Consider the following 25,387-nt stretch of genomic DNA (forward strand, 5'->3'; position numbering starts at 1 on the left):
GACACGAACTGTCATTTTCGTGATGATGAGGATACCGGGAAAATCTTTTATTTATTATGAACCGTAAAATACTTTTATTTAGCTTTTTTCCAACTTACAAACTTACATGTGGTACACAAGGGCTCTTCCACTCAGGTCTCCATGACTAAAACCCTTTGCCATCCACGGGAGCTCTTAACGTTGAGTACATATGTACATTTCATTTCATAAGTTCATAATCAGGAGCTCTAGCACTAATAGGTAAGCGCCACGTATAGGACACCACATTGCAGAGTAAAGTAAGTCGATGAGAAGAAGGAAAGGAATTCCCTAATTTCGAGTTTTCCAAGCAACAGCATAATAACATTTGTTATAACCTGCACCTTTCGAGCATCAAGCATCAAGCTTCAAGACTTAAAACGATTTTCAACATCAATGGTGTATAGAATACGGTGAATGTGTAAACATAAACAAAGACCATAACATTCCGAATTTCATGTGTCATTCAGTATCTGGTTCAATCCAATTGGTGTTTTTTTCACTTTACACGTGGACATGTCAATGTCAGCATGGTGAAAAAACAACATTGATAAAATCCGGAATTGTCCAGCGAGGGGCATTGACGCACGGCGCTAAAGTTATCATCTGCCCAGAGGTCACCCTCTACAATTATAAGTAACGTGTGAAAGAAAGAGATAATATTTAATCTACATACCTATCTCTTGTTTCCGGGAGATTTTTTGTTGTTATCTCGTTTGCATATTTAGTTTTTAAGAATAATATAAGTAAGTCACGCGAGTAGGTCGTGATCGAGGAAAACGTACCAGATTTCATTTAAAATGAATCTCGCTCGATTCGGAATGTCCTGTTCTATGTCCCAGGAACATAATATTATATTAATTTAATTTGGGAAGGTGGTAGTTAAATTCCAATTACAAAATAGTATTTTTACACATGTTTGTAAAGGAGGGCCCCCCTTTTTTTTATCCCAATCCCAACGTAATGATCGTGTATAGATCGTGGGCAGCAATGGTTTCAAAGAAATTTCGCCCGGCACCCGGGTGGGGACCCTTTGGGATTTTCATCCTTCGATTGACAGACAATTAGGAGTTTTGAAAATTTAGACGGGTTTTTGACAGTTGGTCGCTTACTCGCTTAGCAATCCTCTTCATCGTGTAGCTCTGAAAATCCCGCTTTAGTTTATTTCCTTGCAGGAGCAATATTCAGATTAAAAAACAAAATGTTAAGACCAAGCTAAGTTGGCAGTTATTTTGATAGCCCAGACGGTGCAAGTGTTATTTTAAACGTCAAACTTCTATGAGATTGTTACGTTTAAATAACACTTGCACCGTCTGGGCTCACAAAATCGCTGCGAACTTAGCTTGGTGCTTGGTCTAGCTTCAGATATGATAGAAGATGTAATAAAAATAGAAGGGTTCTGTTTAAATCCATATTCAGTATCGAGTTCTGATTAGGAAAAAGTAGAAGAAAAACATGTTGACGCTAAATTTTTTTGGCCTTTCTATGTAGGGTTGGCCAGTGGCGGGGCAAGACCAAAATTTTACGTGGGCAAGGTACATTTAGCGAGGCCCTCTGGTGGCGCAAAAAATGACGAACGTTTTTACTTTGTGCCCGAGATATACTTATTTGAGGCACGAGGCCCCTCGGACCGCGAGGCCGTAGGCGGTGGCCCACGTTGGACGACCTACCCCATAGAAGAAAAAAAAATTAAGAAATATTTTTTTCTACTTTTTCCTAATCAGAATACAATACTGAATATGCCCTTAAACGGAACCGCACTATTTTTGCTACCCCCTGTGTAATATTCTACTCGCTCAAGATAAATAGAGTAATTTCATATCAATATCAAATGAATAGGTACCTAACATATTTCGGATCAAAATTCCGTTCCAGATCTCAGAACATTTTAAACAGGATGTTTATTTAGTCACCTGCAATAATTTACGGGGTGGATATAGGTCATACTGAGCAACTTTTACTACGGGACCAACCCCGAAATCGCGAAAAAAAATTGGCTCTTTCATACATTTTTGCTGCTGATCTTTACATTTTCTATGGGAGAGTAAAAATTTTTTCTCGATTTCTGGGTTAGTCCCATAGTAAAAGTTGCTCAATATGACCTATATATTCAGCTCATAAATTATTGCAGGTGACTAAATAAACAACCTGTATACAACAACATAAGTTAAGGACCTGTTTCACAATGTCCAAGTAAAGTATTGGATAGCTAATTAAGAAAAAAATTAACTGTCAGATAAACCTTCCTTCAAAACTTAGCTCTTTATCTACCAGTTAAGCATTTTTGAAGATTGTGAAACACAACGATGACTTTATTCGTCAGATAAGTGGCAAGTAGCCTTTTCAGTACTTGGACATTGTAAAACAGGACCTAAGTATAATAAGTATAATAGTAATAAGCTACTAATACAATATGGAAATTTAAATTCCGACATAAATGGTTTTTTTTTTTAGGTACGAATACGAGTAGAAGATATAATATATACTTAAATGTGTATTTTCTACTCGTCGAATTTGATGGTTGAATTAACCTTTGGTATGCTTATGAGCAGATCTGCTCCATATATATCCAATCAAATTCAACTTAAACATGAAGATGTCATAGTTGCTAAATAAATGGCAAATTTTTGATAGGCGCATACGAAAGGTTAAGGCATTGTATACTTACAAACTATAATCGCATACCTTTTACTAAGAGCTCCCGATTCGACTATAATGTCTTCATTACGAAACGCTTTAGTGAACTACAATGGATGTGACTAATCACGTCTCGGCGCTATCAAGTGGACAGTAACGAACGTCTTTTTCATTAAAATGATGTCTTTTGATCTATCCATTTATCTTACTTATCCTGTTAATTTTGTTTACTTAATTATTTAGGTTTTTAGTACAAAAGGTATTATTTTAGCTCACTCATAGAAAAGTATTGTATACAACAGTGATATATTCAAGCCTTTCAAACTCAAAATGTAAAGCTCCGTTATATTACGATTGTATCTTAGCAGATAGTTTATACAATAGCACAGAATAACTAATAGTACTACCGTACAGAAATGACACTGCGTACAAAACCGAAGTTTGACAGTGATTCAGGGACGAATCATGCTATCCCCTTCTAATGTATGGCAGTATCCCTTTCGGCTATTTGGAGCTGTCAAAATTCAAGTCAATATCTTAACTGTGGTCGTGCACGAAATGGGACGTCAAGTTGTGCCAACTCTAATAATTGTAAGTAAGTAAGTCCTTTATTGCTCAGAACAATGCTGAGACGAACGGAGCCGGGAATGACCGAAAGGAAGAGTGACGCCCTACTGAAAATAGTGATATAATACAGAGCTTTTCTGCTTGATGCCCACCAGATAAACACGCTGTAGAGGGTGTATTATAGATATGTAAGAGCCATCCGTTTGTGAGCATGTGGGCCGTTGTTAGTTAAGCTAATGTTATTTGATAGTTGTCATTTATTCACCCAGTATGTACGTATTTATACTCGCCATCCAATTAATTAGGTGATGGGTTTCAATACGTACTTCCCACGCGATTCCTTGCAGAGCAATATCATTATCCCATGGTAAATATTTACTGCTTAAACAAATTTGGGCAAAAAGTTGTGTTTCTTCGGATAGAATTTCTTGGTTGACGATGTTTTAAAAAGTCAATTCTCTCCAGATTTAATAAAGCTTATTGATTTCTTTAGCATGGTAGTTTTATAGGTAATTAGTTAATTACCTAATTCTTTGCTGTGATATGGAGATTTAACATATTTAATTACATTACTCTAATGTTGCTGTTTTTACTGAAACCTGAAACAACACCGTACCACACTGACGTATTTCAGTAGTAACAATGATTGTTGATCATATCGAAGGTTACAGAGGAATGGAAAAATTAAAGTTGAGGTTATCAATCGGTATCTAATACGCAATAAGATTATCATTTATAATGAGGAGTGCGAGTAAACAATGTTTATTTTTAATTTTTACCGTGTGCAAGTTTTTGTTGATGACATAATGAACACTTGATTTTATTATACAATAATTTTGCACTTTTATTTAATGAAATTAACCAATCAATTACATGTCATGGTCCCGGGTGACATATGAAAAAAAGGCGACATACTTTGCATTTATTTCAACAAAATTGTATAAAATCATCGTTGTACACAAGCAGGGTCCGATATACGAAACGAGCTTACAACTCCTTAAGTGGACAGTATAACAATGCTTTTAGAATGCTGATGGGACTGCCTAGCAGGTGCTCTACATCAGACATGTTGTGGCAGCTCGGACGGATAGTTTTCAGACTATATTAGGGAAAAATATAGTCTCGTGTGAGATGTAGTCTCAACAACATTCTAAGAGAAATTGCTGATAAGTTTGATTAGAAAGTCAAAAGTGTCGCGCAATTTATTATAGAGGTACCTAATATGCTGTAGTAATATAGGTATATGTATTGTAAATTGGCACATCTTAAATGTAAATAAATACTAACACTAAATTAAGTTATCTGCGTGTTTTATTAATAATACATTTGTTGTCTGAAATAAATAATTTTATTTATAAAAAAGTATTTCAAAAAAAGAAAATAAGAGATGTCCAAATCATTTTTACCCTACCATATCCTTCAATGTGACTGACGATCTAGTGATGAGGGAACAAATGGCTAGCTCTAATAATGGGTCAAGGCTTTCTTGATGTAGGTACTACATCGTATGATTCGTATGTTTCCCGGAATATATTGTGATAGTAGTTATTTGTATTTTAAGGGGGCAAAGTTGTTGTTTGAGCCCTCATGCTAAGATTGTAAAATTAAACCACGAGTGCAGCGAGTTGTTTAAAAGGTGGAATCTTGAGCGTTGCGAGGGTTTCAAGAGTTAAACAAACTTTGCTACCGAGTGAAACACAATTTTTTTTTCACCACACCAATTTCATAGGTATGAAATATATTTCATTCAAAATCAGCACTAAGTCTATTCTACAAGCCAACATAAGGAAACAAATCAACTTAATTTCTCTACAATATGTCGGTACCTATGTTTTTTGGTACTCTTGAGCATTTATTTGATATGTCTACTATAGTTAACACTATCATAAATGTTTTACTAAATAGTAGGTTTACTATGTAAATAGTTTCCACGTGCGTGTACTGCAGTTTGGCTGCTTTGTAAGTATAGTCATGTTGTTCGGCACGTGTATTCGGGGTACGTAACATGGAACAAAGGACACAAAATCGATGTTTTCGAAACCATTATTTTTCGCAGAACATATGTGAGGTAAAATCGGTAGCTCTAAAGATCATCTATCTTTGGCCTTCCATTAATCCCTACTGTCTACTGAATATATGCGACATCCTGTATATGAAACAATTAGTGGCTGAAAAAAGACAGAAAAACTAATAAGCGTAAGAATAAAACCTACTTAAATAAATAGCTTTTTTCTTTCTTTAACGTCCTCTTAACGCCGAGTACGTATAAATTGTAGTAAACCAGGAACCCGTCCCTGGTTTAGAAATTCATACTCATATAGAAAAAAAACATGTTATATAAATAGTATTGAGCGGTATTTACAGACAAATAGGTATAATTTTGCATTGATTTGGCTTAATTTAGTCTATGAACTGATCTACGCCAACACTGACCTTACGAACTGGATTAAACCGGATCGACAATAGAACTACTCAGTACTTACCGTTATTCATAATGTTTTTGTGCCCTACTCCAAGGGCACTAGTGTGGTTGGACATGATAATGAATCAATAACTCTGTAATAAATTTATTCAGTTTAGCACCTAAATATATGAGGAATAAAGACCAATTCGTATTTGCAGTAAGATTTTTCTGCGTTAATTTCGAATCAAATAGTGCTGAGGCGCAATTTCATATTGCTTTTTACAGCTCTTGATATTGCAAACTTTTTAACATAGCCTCTATATAAAAAATGACAGGGAGTGCTTCGAGGATTTGTTCGGATCTTGTCGGATTAATCCCTGCCGCTTCTTTCCGCCATCGCTTTACGGGATAACATTTCCACCTTCACCATTTAGATGGTTGGCAGTCCTTAAATGTGCGTTTCTCCAGAAACTTCCTACCTCGCACAGCTAAACTGAGGAATGAACTGTCGCCTGCCCCTGCGGTATTTCCGGACTGAAACGTACTTAAATAGTTCAAGAAAGCGTACTCCAATATTAAAGGCCGGAAACGCAATTACAACACAACTGGTGTTGTGGGTGTCCATTGGCGACGCTAACTGCTTCCTTCAGGTGATTCGTCTGCTCGTTTGCCTCCTATATCGTAAGAAATAAAAATAAAAATAACACCATTTACTTAACTCGAACTTCTAGTATTTAATCATATTCGACGGTTCATAGTTCATACTTATATCGCCACTTTCTTTCAAAGTCGTATCACCAAAAATAATTTTGACGTACATGAATATGTAAACGGCACATAAGTTTTCAAGCAAAAGTTAATTTGCAATTTTATATAAATTACTCGTAAGGAAAACTAACGCTGTGATCCATTTTCCTTAAAATGTCACATTCAACTGTTATTTTGCACTGTTATTATGGTGCCTAATATCTTCTGGTATTTTTCTTAAAAAAACAATATGTCACGAGCCGTGTATAATTAAATCGAATTTGCCTCATCCATGTGGTTTGAACATGATTATGTTATGATTTTGCACACAATTCTGCTCATTATGAAAGTCACGCCTGTAAATGTTCCAGCTTAGCTGAAAAGTGTTAATTTAAAAAAGATCACGTTTATACAATTAGGAAAGATTCTGGTTTTTGCATTGTCCTGTAATGCTGAGCGCAAATAAGTTCATGTGAAGAGTGCGTGCACGTGTTTGTATAACACAATCATTATTATGTACGGATGGCATTATATTTTAGTTGAGCCTTGAAGCCTTTATCTACGTACATTGTATAAGTCGTAGCTAGATCGTAGAATCGGCAATCTCATAAAAAGGGGACTGGGTGCGTAACCAACGTGCCAATCGTTTACGCTCCGTAGCGAATGAAACGCAACTGTCACTGTCGCACTCATATGGAAGAGTGATAGAGAGAGCTGACTACGCTACGCTACGGAGCGTTAACGATTGCCGCATTGGCTAACCAACCTGCCGGCCTAGCCAACGTGACCATCGCTATCGCTGCGACAAGGAAACGCTTTGTGTCTCTCTAACTAGGCTTGAAACACCATGATGGAGTCAGGTTAGGTTAACTTTAATTTTGCTCGATGTAAAGAAAATATGTAAAATTCTAATTGATTAATGTTATGATTCCACAGCTAGACAACTACAAGAAACCGGTCAAGTGCGAGTTCGTTTTACTCGCGCACCGAGGGTTCCGTACAAAGTTTGAATTATCTCGTGTAACAATACTATACAAATACTCTTTATTGCACACCTCAATACAGAAACAATACAAATAATACATCAACAACAAATTAAGAAGAGGTAAACAACAGGCGGTCTTATCGCTAAAAAGCGATCTCTTCCAGATAATCTTAAACTAACTAACTAACGAAGTAAGTAAGTGTAACTATAAAGGCGAAAACTTTTGATCAGAAGTAGGTACCTATACTAATTATAATTGTGTACAGCGCAATCTATCAACAAATTGTCTAACTAATTTGCGCGATGTAATTTATTTATTTAATCATTACTACCCATACATTACTAATTACATAATATAATTTAAAACATTTAAAAATTAATAATATAAAAATAATAATATAATTATTAAATAATATTATTTAGATATGGAAAGACATACAAATAATAAAAATAATAATAATTAAGTAATTAATTTATAGCATTGTCAAATCATAACATCACTAATGCACGTATGTTGGTTTTTCGGCGATAATTCTCTATCATGTGATCCGATTTCAAAAATTGTTCTTTTATATAAAAAAAAAGGTGTCTTTAATGTAATCTCATAGAAATTTCAAGTGTAATAAATACACGTAAAGTTTGTTAAATTGCAAACAGAATTCGGAAATGTTTTTTGATTATAAAAAAAAAAGTTACCAAGATAGAGGTCTGATTATAGTTATTTTTCCTGTAAAATTTATAGTAATGTTAATATTATGTAAAAATCATAATGTTTTGGGGGGGAATGGTATTTTTTTAAATATTCCTCCATAAATATATTTTTTGTACTATGAAAAAATTTTTTTGGAATGTACAAATTGAGCACTTTCAAATGATACCCCACAGTGGGGTCCCCACTTGACCTAGTCACTAGACTTTGAAATTTTGCCCCCTCTTCATGTTGGGCATTTTCCATAGTGAGTGAAAAAAAAATACTTTGAATGTGTCTGGGTAAGCGTTGTTCATAACTACCTATTCCAAATTTTAAATCGATAGCTATTGACAAAAAGACGAATACTTCTCATGATGGTGCCTGATCCTCGTGGTCCCCAAAGCTCGAATTTTAAATCCCTAAACATTTTTCCTCTGTTCATTTTAGTAATTTTGTATTGCATAGGGCTCGTATACCAATTATAGATCTACTGATGTCTGTTTTATTGAAATCCGCTTAATAATTTAGGTGCTAGAAGAAAAACTATGATTTAATATTCTGCGTCCTCTCAAGACTGCTCTTCCTACCCTACTTTCTGGTGAAGTCGCAGTCAGCTAAAATGTTGATATTGGGGTAGATAATGTACAAATTTATACATAAAAGTGGAATTCATATCCCTCCGAGTTTCCTATTAAGAGAATGTTCCCTGGAAGTGTATAAGCGCTAAACCTAGATTCAGCAAATATTTTCTATATCAAGATGTATTTTTTCGCAAAGATATCTGGGACTTTTTTGTGAAGAATTTAATAAGTTTTAATGTTGTCTCACACCATATTTTTCTAGATAACGTAGATTTTGAGTAAAACGTGAATTTCTCCAGGATGGTACACATTTTCCAAGATAGCTGCGATTCCTCGACGTCCCCAAATGTCAAATGGTATGGACATGAATAAGGGGCCTTTAATTTACATACATACCAAATTTCAGGACTGTCCAAGAAATTTCGAGGTTTGTTCTATTCCGATTGTGCTATTTACATCGTTAGTGTATCATCGTATCAGCCAAAAGATACCCACTGCCGGCTAACCTAACCTAACTATTTTGGTTTAAATTACAATATTGTAATTGTATCTGTTCTTTTATATTTCGTATTGTCATGGGGCATAGTTATTCAAAATTACGTTTACCAGAACGGACTGTTTTTTTTTCAATTTAGATATCCTCATTAAATTCATGCTTATAAAAGGAAATTCACATAATTCTGAATAACTCTGCATAAATAATGTGCCCTCAATAGCAACTCAAAAACTATCCTCCTTAGCATATATATATATATTATGTATTAGTATCAGCTTCCTGAATATAATGACTTGTTTATAAAACATTGGCTTCCGAGAAAGTCGTTGGTGTTGTATAAACAGCTTCTTGCAATTGTATTTCGACGGCAATCTGAACCGTCTTCGTTTTGTAACCCGATCTGTCTACATAACATATTGATGACACACGGCCCGATTAATTAACTACGATAAGTCAAATATTAGGTCTAGAAATTAATATTTGACGTACCTTAAAGTTCGAATCGGGCTGACAGTTAAATGTTTTAGTGTAACGGTATCCGCTGATAATTACCTTGAAAATATAGGTATAATATATTATGCCTACTGTATGTTTACCTATAAGTCGGATAACGAATTTAGGGCATCGAAGTTTTAACCGGAGTTGCTATGTAAGAAAAAAAATATGACATACTTAACCTAATAAATTATTGTTGTAGTATGAAATAATGTCTATTTACTCATCGAAAATCTCCGTTTAATATATTCAGAAATCTGCGGACCATTTCAAGGTAAAAGGTTAATTAAAACCGATATGAACGTTATTAACTCAAATTAATCATTTCAACTGAAATTGGTAATTTTCTGCTACACTGAATGTTACGAGATTACCGATGTGTTAAATTACTTCTTTAATCACATTCTGTTAAAATCGGCGCAGGTTTTGCTCAAGTAAAATGGGAGGATTTCAGTAGGTACCTACTTCATTCATTAGTGTTTGTAAAACATAAAAGGTAAGTACCTATAAAAAACCGGACAGGTGCGAGTCGGATTTGTTCACCGACGGTTCCGTACAAAATTAACTATTTTTTAAAACTAATTTTAAATTTTTTTTCCCTATATTTTATTGTAAGACGATATTATATTATATTTATTTATTTTGTTCCTGAGTCATGGGTGTTTTCTATATATTTAAGTATCTATATATATTTGTATATTACATATATCATTGTCTAAGTACCCTCAACACAAGCCTTATAGAGCTTACTGTGGGACTTAGTCAATTTGTGTAATAATGTCCTATAATATTTATTTATTTATTTATTTCATAGTTCTAGGTCAACGAGAAGAACCCAATCAATTACGATTCCCTTGAGTGTGAAAAATTTACGTTTTTTGTGGCATAAACGGCCGTATCTTTTTTCCGTTAACTTAGAAGTTTGATTTTTTCACAGATTCTAGGGACCTGAGTATATGGTTTTCATTTCATCGCGATACCTCTACGCGTTCCTGGGATAAAGGACAGACAGACAGACGGGCGGACGGACAACAAAGTGATCCTATAAGGGCTCCATTTTTCTTTTGACGTACGGAACCCTAAAAAAAGTAATTTTGATATTCGTAGGCGTATGTGCCGCACCGTAGTGTAGGTACCTAGGCTAAAGGCTAAAGTAGTTATATTAATAATAAATTCGAGATAAATCCTGACCACTCTAACACGTGCCATTTACAATGATAATTGTTACCGTAACTAGTTACTCGTACTGAATTGAATTAGTATTATTAGGTAATTACCTATGAAATTGGCATTTTGTATGGAGAACTTTAACGAAATTCGATTCTTCATACAATGAATTTTGCGGATTATTTTGTGATGGCATTTTCAAACCAAACAAATTTTTGCCAGTAATCTGAGTCATTTTTAAGGCACATTTTCTATCTCACATTTTTTTTTAAATCTGTTCCGTCAGAAAAATATAAGTCATTTAAATACTCGAGCCGGCAGCACATGAAAAGAGCTGTTTTCAGGGCGGTATTCTGAATACATAAAACAATAAAAGTAGCAAATAATTGTATGTAAAATAGTTGTTATGTAGCGCACTAATTAAATTAAAAAATACTTCGAAGTTACTATTAAAATAAATAAACTATGACATGACTAAATAATACTTACGAACAAAAACGCCAATTTCACAGGCCCAGACCCAATATATTTACGTATCAAGTAAATAAATATTAACTATGTATTAATAAGGATTTGTTAGTAAATGTAAACACAGTAGGTCCAGCAGCAAAAGTGGTTAACCGAGTGAAGCGTTCATATATATCTGATCATAAATGTATTTTACTGGATACCAAAGAGTAAGAGCATGTGTAGATTATTTTGACTACGTCACTCGCTTAGCCATTTCTGCTGCAGAATGTAGACAGTTAGCCGTGTGTTTAGTATGCAAATTTAAGCACGTGCTATGCCACTGATAAAATTATCTTTTAGAGTAACTAAGTACTTATTTGTTTTGGTAGATATCTAGTTAAGCCCCAGATCTGTATGATAAAACTATAGGACTAATGCTATCTTATCTTATCATGTATTCTGCCCAGACACAGGCGAAGAATTTTATCTCAAACGTGACAACGCAGAGTCTTATTTAAATCATAATATCCTTATGATTATGATTCATTACGCAATGATATCATTTCAAGAAAAGGATTCATATTCGGCGTCTTGTAGTGTGGAAGGAAAAATGGTTTTCAATTATTTGTATCGTCGGGTTTTTCTAAATTTAATGTCTTATATTTTAGGATTTTTCCATAGAGTTAAGATATCCTTAATAGTTTTGTTGCTTTCCTACTACATACTTGTCTTGTTATTGTCTTTTTCAACTGTTATAGCAAGACAATTAAATACGTAGCAGCAAAGAAGGGGTTGGGTTTTTGGTAATTTATAAAACCCTGGTTGCATTAGTGTAGTAAAATTTATTTACCAGAAGCTGTATGTACCAATTGTACCAGTCTTACATTTACGGTAATTACACGTTTTTTTAGTAACGCGGAAATAACGTAATAGCAAAATAAACAAAATTGGTAACGCCCTTACTCGTCTGAGTACAAGCTTATCTATGAAGGGTCTCTACTCTAAATACATATTAAGTTCTAAATAATATAGCACGTGTGTAGGAATACGTATGCGAAATAAATGTGCTTTACCTTTATAAGATTTAGGGATATTCTGGATAAGAAAGTAAAATAGGTACTTGGAGTCTGTGTTTTATTAATACATTTAAAGAGATTTTAAGATTAAGGACACATTTAGTAACTATCATGTTTAATAATGCAGTTTAGTTTGAAGATTAATTAGATATACCTAATATACTAAGATAACCTACTGGGTACGTTAATAATAATAGCGAATGCTACACGAGTGAGTCCTGCTACCTATTTCGAGTTCTGAACAGACTGGACTGACGCAAGAGCTTTAAATACCCTGAAATTCAGAGCTTCGTTTCAACTGCATGTTGTTTTAGGGATACTAAAGCTTTTGGTCAACATGTGACGTAATGCATCTATTTCCAATTTGCAGACAACATTCCTATTATGTGGTCGGTTTCAAATTAGGCACAGACTTTTAGAACCCGATACGCCTGTATTGTTATTAAAATATGTATTGTGGAGAAACTTGCGCTTGCCTACTATTTCATAACATAGCGAAACATATTGAAAATGGTAATACTTTTGTAAGATCACATTAACTATGCTTTTAGTGATAATTACAATGAAGCATTTCGAAATTAAATATACCTATTAATAGCTGTATTGGAGCAATGTTAGGTATTCGATTTTCAACAGTAGGATTCAAAAGTGCACGGACTAGTCATTAATGAAATCATTCATAAATTATCCATGCAAAATTGAACCTGTTGGTACCTATTTAGGTATGGTTAAAATAATTTAATTAGTCAGGCAGTATTATTAATTTAATTATGCGTCGAAAATATTAGCGTTATGTTTTATTTTTTGTATAATTTTTGTTTCAGCCTGGATCGTGAATTCAATACCCACAACGTACACATTTCGTCGATTTACATAGTTGAGTTGATGATAGATTGATATGTCTATCAATCTATCATCAGTTCGAATCGGATTAACCGATTTTTTGACAAGTATCACCAGTTCTGTACACTTAATGCGCATGTGAATCCTTTCTGGGAGTGGATCAAGTGAAAAACACAAAAAGGAATAAATAAATGTCTAATGGCCCAGTGACATGGTCTAAGATATAATCTAAGGGACTGTGTCAAAAAAGCCGCCAGATCCCACGTGGTAAAGTTTTCTAGAAAACTTCGCAACTATCGAGGGCGCATCCTGCCCTGAACTTTGCTCTGAAAGGGGGACAAGTTGTGACGTCGGGCTGTTCAATAGCTTCCACGCATGCGTAATAATTTGTCGATGTGTGGGTTTACCGTCTGGCAGAGCACGCGGTCGGTGCGTGCCCGTATACCCTTCTCACTCTTCGATTATTCAAGTCTAGAAATCCCTATGTAAGACAGAGTCAGCGAAACGGCCGGGGATCGCCGTCTTATCTAAATCAAGTTTAAAATACCATCGCGTTTACACTAACCGCCAGTCGTGTTCGAGCTGCTCTGCCAGAACCTCGATCTTACACTGTGTGATATTTTCGCAACTTGTGAATTTTTGAATTGCAGATTTGTGGATTCTTGAGAATTGCCACTGGCCAACCAAGTCTATATTTCACAGATTTAATTTTATTAAGGTAAGTTTAAGTAAGGCATGTTTAAACGATTTCTGTAAGTTCGTGATACATCTAGAACATATTGAATTTTTCCTGAAAAGTAAGTATAAGGAGGAAAAAGCAGTGCATGTAAATAGAATGTTCTGGTAAGCTAACGGGCGCAGCAATGGCCGACTGGTTGCATCGAGCGCTTTCTCTCTCGCTGGGTCGCCGCGCCGCAGCGGCACTTAGCTAATCTTGAATCGATTAGTTTTTACTACTTCGTTTCGAGACATATGTGAATAGAAAGTCAATCAATCAAGGAATAAGTGGTCAACTTTTACTCTTTTTTTATTACACCTTTTTATAAATCGTGAGTTCGTGTTGTACCATCACTCGCATGACATGAGCTATAATATAAAAAACGTGATTTCTTAAGTTTTCGTTTGACTTAAGTAATTACCCATTTGACATGTCTCTGCTTACTACACTACCATATATTATAATAATAAAGCATTTGCAGATATGGGTCTACAGGATATGAATATTTTATGTCCATGCGTTTATTTTCCTTATCAATGGGCTTTCCTAGCAGTATTTCGTAACCTCCAGTTATTCTAGCATGACAATTTTTCATAAAACATAACAACCATGATAATAATTTTGTAAGTTTTTTTAATTGTATATTGTGAGATAAATAAATCATATCAACAAAAAACGTACGATTTAAGTTAAAAACCTCCTTTTTGGATGTCGGTATAAACTTTTCTACCCTCTTGCTACACAAGCTGTATTTGTCAAAGCAGGTAGTTGACCTCCCCGTCTGGGATTTCAACGTTTACCTGACCGTGAGGCTATTCAAAAGTATAAAAAGAAATCAGAGGGCCTACCGCGAACCACGCTCGACGTGTTGCCTCGCTGTCGCACTTGTAAGTTCGTACGTAAGTGTGATAAGGAGGCAACACGTCAAACGTAATTCGCGGTAGGCCCTCTGTTGTTAACATCACGCGCCGGGTGTACTAACGAAAGAAGAAAGGTTCTCTGCATTCAATTATTCCTTTTATAATAAATAAATAAATAAATATTATAGGGACATTCTTAATTGACTAAGTCCCACGGTAAGCCAAGAAGGCTTGCGTTGTGGGTACTCAGAAAACAATATATATAATATACAAATATTTAAATACATAAGAAAAAATCCATCACTCAGGAACAAATATCTGTGCTCATCACACATATAATGCCCTCACCGGGATTCGAACCCAGGACCATCGGCTTCACAGGTAGGGTCACTACCCACTAGGCCAGACCGGTCGTCCGGTTTTGTTCATTTTAAGTTTATTATTATTATTTTATAATTGTTTTATTTTGTCTCTGTCCAAATAAAGACCAGTAGGAAATACAGTATATGCTATCATCTTGTCCTTTTCTTACATTTGGTGGAATTTATCTGATTTCTTTCCTCTTATAATCTTCATTTTGGGGCCAAGGATGTCTGAATCGTGACGTGAATAATATAAGTACATACATGCAGTAGGAATTTTCCAATAAAATACAATGATGTAGGTATTTGCTCGTAACCATCAGTTTGTTCAACCAAGCTATACGTCAGAAACCTCTTTTATTAAGACCAATGCCACCTGTGCCAATATACACAACAGTTTGGGACGACCCGAGTCATTTAGGTGCACTATATATAGCAGATATGCGTCGCGTGCATTTTGTGCCCCTATGGCCAAATCTGAAATTTAATTCAATTAAAATGTATGAATCGAATAAAATATATACGGTACAGAAATATTTTCTATCAATAATAGATTCTAGATTAGCCGAGTCATCTTTTCTACCCATATTTGATTTAAGATTAACTTAGCCCATGCGAGTATAGCACTTTTAAAGTTCAAAATTGGTTTATTATTCATGATTAATATATGGTTGACTGGTAGAGAATGCCTGAAGGCATTAATTAAGTCCGCCAGTTTTACCTACTTTCTTGTATTGTGCACTAAAGTTCGAGTCGATACCATTAATCTTTTCATAGTATACATATGTATGGGTCTTTTTTCACATACATACCTATGTTTTTGAACGTGTTGACAACTCTACGTATGTAAATTCATCAACAAAAGCATTATACATTGAACTATATTAAAATACTTACCGCTCATTAATTAAATTCAATGACTCATTATTTACCACTGTTGACTAACCATCTTATCGGCAAACGTCATTAAGGTGCTTTCACATTACAGATAACCTAAAAACCTATTGTCAAGATGCTCGCCAGTCCAGCTATGGAAATGCAAGTTGAGGAGACCCCGTTGGCCCTCCAACGGCTCTGGAACTTGACCAGGGCCCGTTTGGCCGGGACCTCTACTGCCCTGGATGAAGAGCCAGCACTTGTGGAGACTTTGCCTTATGCCCAGGTATTTATTAATAGTCGTACAGTCAGCGATACTAAATATATGGTGTACCGAACTATTTGGCTACTTTGACTGCTACGAAGTATTTGACGCTGACTGTACCTAGATGTAGATCGTAGTACTTATCGTCAAAAATTCACCAATTATGTTAGAAGCTTAGTAGTGAGATCCTGACTTACGAGTATCCATATTATGTACAGTCGCCATCAGATATATCGGAGCGACCAAGGTGCTCATAAATATCTGAACACGCCTCTATTGTCATGGCGTTAGAGTGCGCGTTTAGATATTTTTGAGCACCTCGGCCGCCCCGATATATCTGATGGCGACTGTACTCGTACCTGTACAGAAAAAGTAGGCAGGTTATTGTAAGAATTCGCGAAAGTAACGGCAACGAGTTGATTGTCTTTATAATTCTTGAGTCTCTGGTGTTAAACCCTATTTATAATTCGCATGCTGTTACACTCGTGGTACATTTTATTCAGTAGGTATGTACGTTGCTCGCTGTAAATCAATACAAGCGTGAAGGTCAATTGATCTTATGACTAAGTGTAGTGAATTAATTATTGTTCGCGCCAGAATCGGCATTTTCTATGACCATTAGGTTCGATAACCTGTTTGGGCAATGTTCCAATTTTTCTCGTTATCAATTATTTTGCAAGTATAATTTTAATTTTTAATGCAAGTCTTTTTCTGGCGTATATTGTTATTGTTTAATAAACAATCTAAAAATTGCCTTACTCCTAGGTATAATTTTAATTTTATATCAATTTGCTAAGTAGGTACGTAATGATTGATGATATTGTTCGACAAGTAAACATCTTGTTTATTTCGATCCAAGGACGAACTTAAATTGTCTTGATCGATCGTAATTGTCTCGCCTCCATTTTACAGTCACTGTTTACAAGAGACTTATCTTCTTTCACAGGAGTCTGAAACTACTTCAAAGAGTAAACTCCCAATCCAGAGTGATTATGAAAGCGACGGGGAGGAGGCGTTCCCGGAATTGGAAATACCCGTAAGTATATTTTTTTTTATTGAGAATTTCAGCATATTGGCTTTATGCGAAGAGCAATTATCGCACTCGATGTGGTCCTCCACAAAAGTTCTTTTCTTTGTGACCAAAGTTCACAAATTTTCACGTGTTCAAATTTTCATACTGCTTAACATCTGTAAACGACAAAAATCTATACATACATAGCAGCTAAGCGGGCGCCACGCAATAGTATGGATACGAGTATATTAAGATTGCCTCCCACTTGGCGCGGTTGGTACGTTGTTAGGAATATGGAAGACCATAGACGATTCTAGAAAAACCTAGCTGTCTGTGTCTTGATCAATAAAATCTTTAACAAGTTACGCGTACGTCAGTGCGATATCCGAAGGAAATGTAAAAAAAAACTTTCCGTACTTGGTTCAATGTTGTCACGTAAACAACATGCTGCTCTTTAGCAATACCTACTAATTATTGCAAATGTGTAACGTTTGGACGACACACCCCCGCACTGTTATCACATACGTCACGGCCTGCCCTGACCCTCTTGTCTAGACGTTTTCACACAATAGGTACTCATCGTAATTGATAACATTCGTTAAATTACCCGTATCACATCGTATCTATATGTTGCTTTAATACATATGAGACGTAGTAGCTTACGCTGCCAATTATATACTAAAGAGACCATCGTCCTTAGTATTGAAAGATACCTACATTGTGTAGGGCTTCGCATCAATCCAGTATTTGTGATGCTTCATTGATTCGTTCATTCATTTGAGATTAAGGTCGATAACATTCAGCGTAAAGTTCTTTTTCTATATTAGCGTTTTATTTTTATCGTACCTTCCTGGGTGATAACCTCGTTTGAAGGTTCGATGCCGGTTTTGAGCTTCCGCAAATACACTCGTGTAAGCGGAATGGAATCTGCAAGCTGTCTGTGTCGGAAATAGATGAAACCGTGTAAATATAACTCTCGGTCAGCGCAACGAGCGGACTTTGTACTCATGTGTTCACAATAAACCAATTTGTCGCAAGTGCTGCGACGCATATTTTCTATTACCTACCTACAATTTGCTGATTGTTACTCAATTGTCTTGGCACGTCAGAAGAAAACGAGTATTCATTGAAATGGCCTCTAATTTCCGTTAGGTACCTATGAATAATCTGATGCGTAGCTCATATGCAATTTCTTTATGATGTAAGCGGGTTACGCCTTTCTTGGCTTCGATTTTGGCGGTGTATAAATGATCTGCAAGACACATTTCCAAATGTGTTTATCTTTAGACCAACTTCCTTTATTCTATCTCATACCGAGCCGGCTAGCGGTCTGGTCATATTTCTTTTAGTAATTGCAAATTAAGACTATAAATATATTTTAAACATTGAATGGCATTAAAATTATCGATTGAGGAATCTGACACTGATAGCCTGATTTTAGAAGTGACTGATTTGGTGACTCACCTTTTTAATCCAAGACGAAATTGTATATAATTAATAATAATAATAATATATATAATATATAATAATATATTAATATAATTGGCTCTGTGTCACTATTTATGTTGTTATTAGCATAGTTATAGCTGTTGGTTCTCCATGTAAATAAAATAAATAAATAAAATAAATAAAATCAACTGGAATTATGATTGAGCGTGTGTGATTTCAGGAGCAGCCTGTGTGCTTGCAAAAGGGGTGGTCGGATAGTTATGCTAAGGAGGTGTTGCTGGATGCTAGCACCCTCGGGGATGTGCCGGCCGTGTACCGCGTGCCGCCGCCGGCGCCGCACCAGCTGCCCGTCATTGGGGTCTACATCGACCCTCGCGTCAGAACTGGCTTCCGATACAAAGTTAGACCCATGCAGGTAAGACGAGTAACTTTATTTCAATTTAAACTCACTTCATTTGTCACAAACGCGGGACTTTGAGGAATGGTTTTTCGTTGTCATTCAATGTGGACGATTGCATGGGATTGCGATCTTCTACATTATATTCTTATTAAATATAAATACGGTATATTTCAAGAATAATATAGATGTAAAAAAACTATTCCTCATCAGTTCAGTTGAATGTTGCTTAACCATGGCAGGATATAAACTGTGTAAAATCATATACTTACATATATGGCTTTTGTCATCAATGTCAAGCTTTCCTACGTCGAAAAGAAAAACTACGAAGATCCATATTAGTTTGGGGCAAAATTTTATACTGGACTGTAAAAGAAACGGATTTCCATCAAAATAATAAATTATAATATGAAATATTAAGGAAATTGAGTTTGGATATTTCAACTTGCAGCGATCTTTGAACAGTTAGTTAATTCTTTATATGGTATGAGATTTTTAAATAATTTAATTACCTTTGATTATGAAATGTTTTACTGATTTGAAAATTGGCTGTGTGGTTATTTATAGAACATTTTCGTAAGGATAATCCTTTTCAGAATCAAGAGGATGGTGAGTGTTTTTGTGCCTTACAAAAATGTTCATGACCTAATCGACTATTCTGATATCTTATTTTATTTTAATGAGTTTTATTCTTATCCAAACTACCATGCCCAGGAAAGTTGAATATAATCAGGTAAATAAATTAAACAGATATAACAAAAAAAAACCAGAATGTTCGATTGGTATCGTTTGTTATACTTAACCACGTACGATTTAATGAAGTTTGTAATAATTACGTTAGGGATGATAAAAGTAAGGTTGTCATGTTGTTTCAATATTGTAGGATTCGAAAGGTTTATATATCAGACATCATTTTTCATACTACTAGTATTTTACTCTATTCATCTTATGAACACATATTTTAATTTAAGTGATATTATGATAATTGTAAATATTATTTTGATTGCCACTTTGCAAAATTTGTGTTTATGAATTATTGTTACGAAGGAAATACATATTGTAATGGCAACCTTACATACAAATTTAATGTTCAAAGAAGCTGTGCTATTATTTATTACAATGGTTTTTGCGCTAATAAGTTTCAAACAGTGTAATTAGACAATGAAAATCTAAATTTAATTTCCTATCGGTGAACCGATTTCTGCAGTCCAGAGCAATTTGAAAAGGGTTCCATTAGGTTTGTGTAGGGTTGGTTCAGTGAGTAGCGGTGTCCGTTGATGAAATTTACAGACTGAAAATGTCACCAACGACCAACACTGCTAACTTGCGTGGTCCGCCACTGGTTGTGCACTTCCGCTGTAGGCGTTGGTATGTGGATCGTCCAGTTTTTCAGACCCTCGCCTAGAGCGGCGTTCTGAAATCAAACCCCTTCAAGAAACGCGCAGTGACCCGACGGGTCGAAAGTGACATACTGGCCGGCAGCATGTTGTATCTGCAATAGGTAAACATTAGTATCATTCATAAGGACTCTTTGCCATGTCAATCATATCAATGATCTGAAAATTAAAGTTTTCATTTGTGTATTGATATGGTTATTTTTTCATCCAAGCAATCCTCCTTGAATGTTTATCCGAGGGTATAATAAAAACGAAAATGCTTGAGTTCTAATACACATATGGGTATCATGTTCATAATGCCGATTCACGAAGTCATTAACCATAATCAGATTTTTTTGCAGTGAAGAACAGTTGGAGAAGTAATCATATCTTTCACAAATTGGTTTTATCTAAAGTAAAAGTAAAGATTGCATCGTAATTATGTAAATTATTTGAACTTGTTGTTTTTGATCGGTAAACTGTAAGGTTTTCTAGTTAAACATTGTGGACATGAATTATATCATAATTTAAATTTTCAGGCTCTAGATGCAGCCCCATTGTCGGTGAAGCCCAAGTATTTGTTCGGAGGCAAGGCCCTGACGCTGCAGTCGATCGGGCGCGGGTTCGCGCGCCGCATCACATTTGAGCCCCATGACTCCTCGCTCAATGACAATAACAATTATTTCTGGACCGACTCTAGACCGGAAGGATTCTTGTTCGAGCTTGAGGCCGTGTCCAATGGAGATAAATTCACCGTCTATGATGCGAACCATGAACCTCAGGGCATCCTTGAAGTTGTCCAACAACAGGTAAGTTTTTGAATGATGTATCTTTCAAATGTGGTTCCAGCTTTTAATTATTGATTTATCTTGAACTGAGACTAACGTTGATTTTCTTTTATAGAAAAATCAAATTGAAGTGGATCAGCAAATCTTCGAAGATGGATCAATCGTGAAGAAAGTGAAGATCAGTACGCTTTGTAAAGTAGAGTGGTATGAAAATGATGGAGCCACTAAATTGGTGCCGGTTTCTGGACTAGCCATCTTGAAGAAAGGTCGAGGAAACGCGGCAGTGACCAGAGTAGTCAACGTTGCGATTGGCATCAAGCAGCTCCGAAAGGGCTATGAACTCAAGCCTGGCATCGAATCATCGTCCAGGAGGGTCACCGTCAACGGTGGCGACATTAATGACATTCCTTGCCAGTATTGCGTAGTTGGACTCGAGAAGTATGAGTTGCCTGTCATTGGAACATACGTAGATCCCCGAATCGTGCCTGGATTCCACTACCGGGTGCGGCCCGCCGGCTGCCGCCGCCACCTCTTCGAGGGCCGGAGCCTGCTCCTGCAGTCCGTCGGCATGGGTTACGGAAAGCGCATAACGTTCAAGCCGGACACGCTGAATGCCCCAGAAAACTACTTCTGGTCTGACTCTCACCCCGAGGGCATTGGCATGGAACCACGCGCGATCCAGCCTGGCATGAAATTCACTATTACAGGAAACGGGGTAAGTGGAATAGCTAAAGCATTACTAAACGTCACTACAAATAACTTATGGACGTAACATTTGGCACCTCGCCATAATGCGAGTTCCGACAGGCGCATAGTAGTATATTTGTTTACGAAATTTATCATTTCGGCATATGCTAAAGTTCAAAAAATTATGTTTTGGCAGAAGGACAAATAGTATAAAAATAACTCTGGATAGATGCCAAACGCAGTATAATTTAACCTTGACAGGCTTGGCAGTTCCCATACGATGACGCTCGTATTTATTGTAATTTGGAATTTTGCAGGGTCTTCTGGGAGAGGCGAGCGTGTTCCGCGCCGACTTGCCCCAGGTGGAGGAGAAGACTGAATACGTGGACGTCCCGGGAAAGCGAGGAAAAGCTGTAGAGAAGTACATCCACGTCGACGTCACCTGTCACGTGAAGCTGGCCACGACTGGCGGTGGCTCCGTCGACTCGGAAGTTCACCTGATGAAGGTGTCGGGAGTAGCTTTGGTCCGCAAGGAGCCGGGCCAGGCCGTCGCCAAACTGGTCAAGGTCTACAACGTCGGTCTCGACTCCCAGCTGAACCTCCTGTTCGCGCACTCCCAGACCGAGCTCACCTTCCACCCCATGCCTTAAATCGGTCACGGGGAATGAATGGTATTACAATGCTTGTGATGGATATGTCCCAACATTGTGATACTATAAAACCTACCGGGCGCGACTGAGGCTCCGTCTACCGTCAACCGATTGGTCACGATTTGCAACCGAGAGCGTGTAAAGCTCGCTATATCTTAATAGATGGTATCTCGGTTGCAAACAATATGGTGAGAATTGTGTGCATCGGAATCAACAACAATAAAGCACCACAGACAGAACACCGCAACGCAGCAAGTTTGTGTGGTATTAGTATCACCATAAGAAAAATGTAGCGCTGCGGCTAGCCCGCAGATCAGTAAAAAAGGTCTTGAAGTTCACGCAGTTTTAAAATTCCCTTCATATAATTGTCGTTTCTTTTATTTAACAGTGCCACATTCTTGATAAGGTTCCGTACTGACAGATTGAGTAGCTGTAGTATTTATTATTATTATACAACCCTCGAGTAACGTAATCATTTTAGTTATTTTAATGTTAATCACTAGATGACCAGTATGCTTTGTTTTCAATTGATGTATGTATGTGGTACTTTGTTGGACCAAATGATACCATTACCTATCCTGTACTGGAGAGAGTAGATAAAAAAGACTAGTAATGGTAATTAATCATCTTTATTGCAAAACAATGAATAATAAATGAAAAAACATGCAGCAAAAACATTTAGGCTCTCATGGGACCTGTTTTTTAAATAATGAATATAATTTTATTTTATTTTAATGAATTTAATTCAATTTGGTTTCACAATTTAATGAAATGTGTTTTTTTACCTGAATTATGTATTATTTCTTTATTTTTCGATAAATAAAAGTTTCTTTTGTATTTGGTGGTTTTAATGACTTTCTTTAGGGATGCATAATACCATACCAGTATGCAGGGTAGGAGTAAATATGAATTACCATTATGGTTTACATACATTGCTTCGGGATGGAATTAAGTGACAAGTAACCTACTCAAATCTATTCATCTATGCGTCACACTCACACACGTTTTGGATAAATGCTGGTTTGGCTAGTGCAACCAAAAAATTTCAAATTAGCCTCGATTTGTCATGCGAATGAAGTGCAAATTCATTCGAGAATAGACTCGGCCGTTTGCTTATGACTGGCCAAACGGTACGAGGTCGTCGTACAACAACGTCAGTAAAGCTTGGGACAAATCGTCATTAGTTACAAAATCTAGAGACCATAAGTTTTTGAAGAAAAGCTTCAAATGAAAGAAAGTTTTTCAAACCTACCTTCCTACCTAGGTACAGTCAGCGTCAAATACTTTGTAGCAACCAAAGTAGTCAAATAGTTCGGTACACCATATGTTTAGTATGGTGTACCGAACTATTTGGCCACTTTGACTGCTACAGAGTATTTGACGCTGACTGTACCTTACACAAAATAAATATTATCACATGTTTTGTTTAGGGTTCTGAACCTCGAAACGAAAAACCGGAAGCCTTATCGAATCACTTTGTTTCTTTGGAAACCCTTTATCTCGGAACCGCGTGGAGGTATCGAGTTGAAATTAAAACATATACCTACCTACATAGGTCTGCAGTCCCTTGAAACAGTGAACAAATCAAACTTCTAAGTTAACATAAAAAGGTACGGTCGTTTATGCCGCAAAAATGTATATTTCGACACTATCAAGGTTATCAACATTTTTATGATACTTTCCGTTGACCTAGAAATTTGGCAAGTAATATCGTCTTATACTACAAGTACAGGAAAAAATCTCAAACTACATTTGTAAAAAAATTAAAATAAGTTAAATTTGTACGGAATGCTCGGTGGGCTCGGTTTTACGCTTTTTCTTATCGTGGCGTAACAACTGTAGACTTTTATTAGAGTATTAGAGGTCGAAAAACGGAACCGATAGTGTGAAATGAGCAGAAAATAAAGTAGACGAGTGATTTTATGTGTGATAAACATTATTAGTAAGATAGGTTGATATAAAAATCAAGAGTGAGAATATAATTGATGATCAAACGAACTTCTTGAAGTGAAGTTCGATCGATATTATATGAGTCACTTCATTTGAAGATATAATTTTATATTAACCATGTAGTTTCCCTATTGTACATATAGCATCGCACAACAATACAATACAATGCTATATGTACAATAGGGAAACTACATGGTTAATATAAAATTATATCTTCAAATGAAGTGACGAAATATGAGTAAAGTTACAATATTTATTAACACTTTTAAAGCGTCTGGTAAAAGTTACTGCCGGCGGAAATGGTCTGGCAATGTTGATTACCAATTTTTAACAATATTTTCTAATACATACATGAAAGCAGCCATGAGAATTTAAGAAAAGTTAGTATTATTTTTACTCACCTTTAGCACCTTGTACCGGACAAATGGCCGTCGGGCCGGTATCGCAAGTATGAAGTATGTACAGTCAAGCTTAAAAATATGGGTGTACACATCTTACTCAAAAATATGACCCATAGCATCTTATTCCAGTGTAATAAGAGCGTAGTACCATATTTATGAGACGATTCTTTTGATACATATTTTTGCACTTGACTGTACATTAAAAGTACATACTAAAACTATATTATCCCATACATTTTATTCATAAGAAAATAAGTAAGCTCTGGCGGCTCTGGGATCTTGCTCTACACCGGAACTCAACATCAAAACTAAGAAAACAGGCTCTCGACTACAGTCGACTGTTATTGTAACAAATGTTTGCATAGTTTCTTTAGCCATCTGAGCAGAACAGGGCCAGATAGTCTGGAGATGCTCAAGATCACTGGACGCATGGCATGGA

The 25,387-nt window shown here is 36.1% G+C and overlaps 1 protein-coding gene across 3 annotated transcripts; it reads left to right on the forward strand.

Moving 5' to 3' along the window:
- Positions 1-13,711: 13,711 nt before the first annotated feature.
- LOC133524281 (uncharacterized) lies at positions 13,712-23,434 on the forward strand. 3 transcript variants are annotated; one of them, XM_061860191.1, is made up of 7 exons: positions 13,712-13,875; positions 16,086-16,259; positions 17,185-17,274; positions 18,920-19,114; positions 21,012-21,281; positions 21,376-21,975; positions 22,265-23,434. In XM_061860191.1, the coding sequence occupies exons 2-7, from the start codon at positions 16,110-16,112 to the stop codon at positions 22,595-22,597; spliced, it is 1,638 nt and encodes a 545-aa protein (XP_061716175.1). In that variant the 5' UTR covers positions 13,712-13,875; positions 16,086-16,109; the 3' UTR covers positions 22,598-23,434. The 3 variants fall into 3 exon arrangements, with proteins under 3 accessions (XP_061716175.1, XP_061716176.1, XP_061716177.1); XM_061860192.1 differs by having other exon boundaries at positions 16,110-16,259; XM_061860193.1 differs by lacking the exons at positions 13,712-13,875; positions 16,086-16,259; positions 17,185-17,274 and adding an exon at positions 18,546-18,705.
- Positions 23,435-25,387: the final 1,953 nt, after the last annotated feature.

Source organism: Cydia pomonella, chromosome 13 (genome assembly GCF_033807575.1).
Source record: "Cydia pomonella isolate Wapato2018A chromosome 13, ilCydPomo1, whole genome shotgun sequence".
NCBI lineage: Eukaryota > Metazoa > Arthropoda > Insecta > Lepidoptera > Tortricidae > Cydia > Cydia pomonella.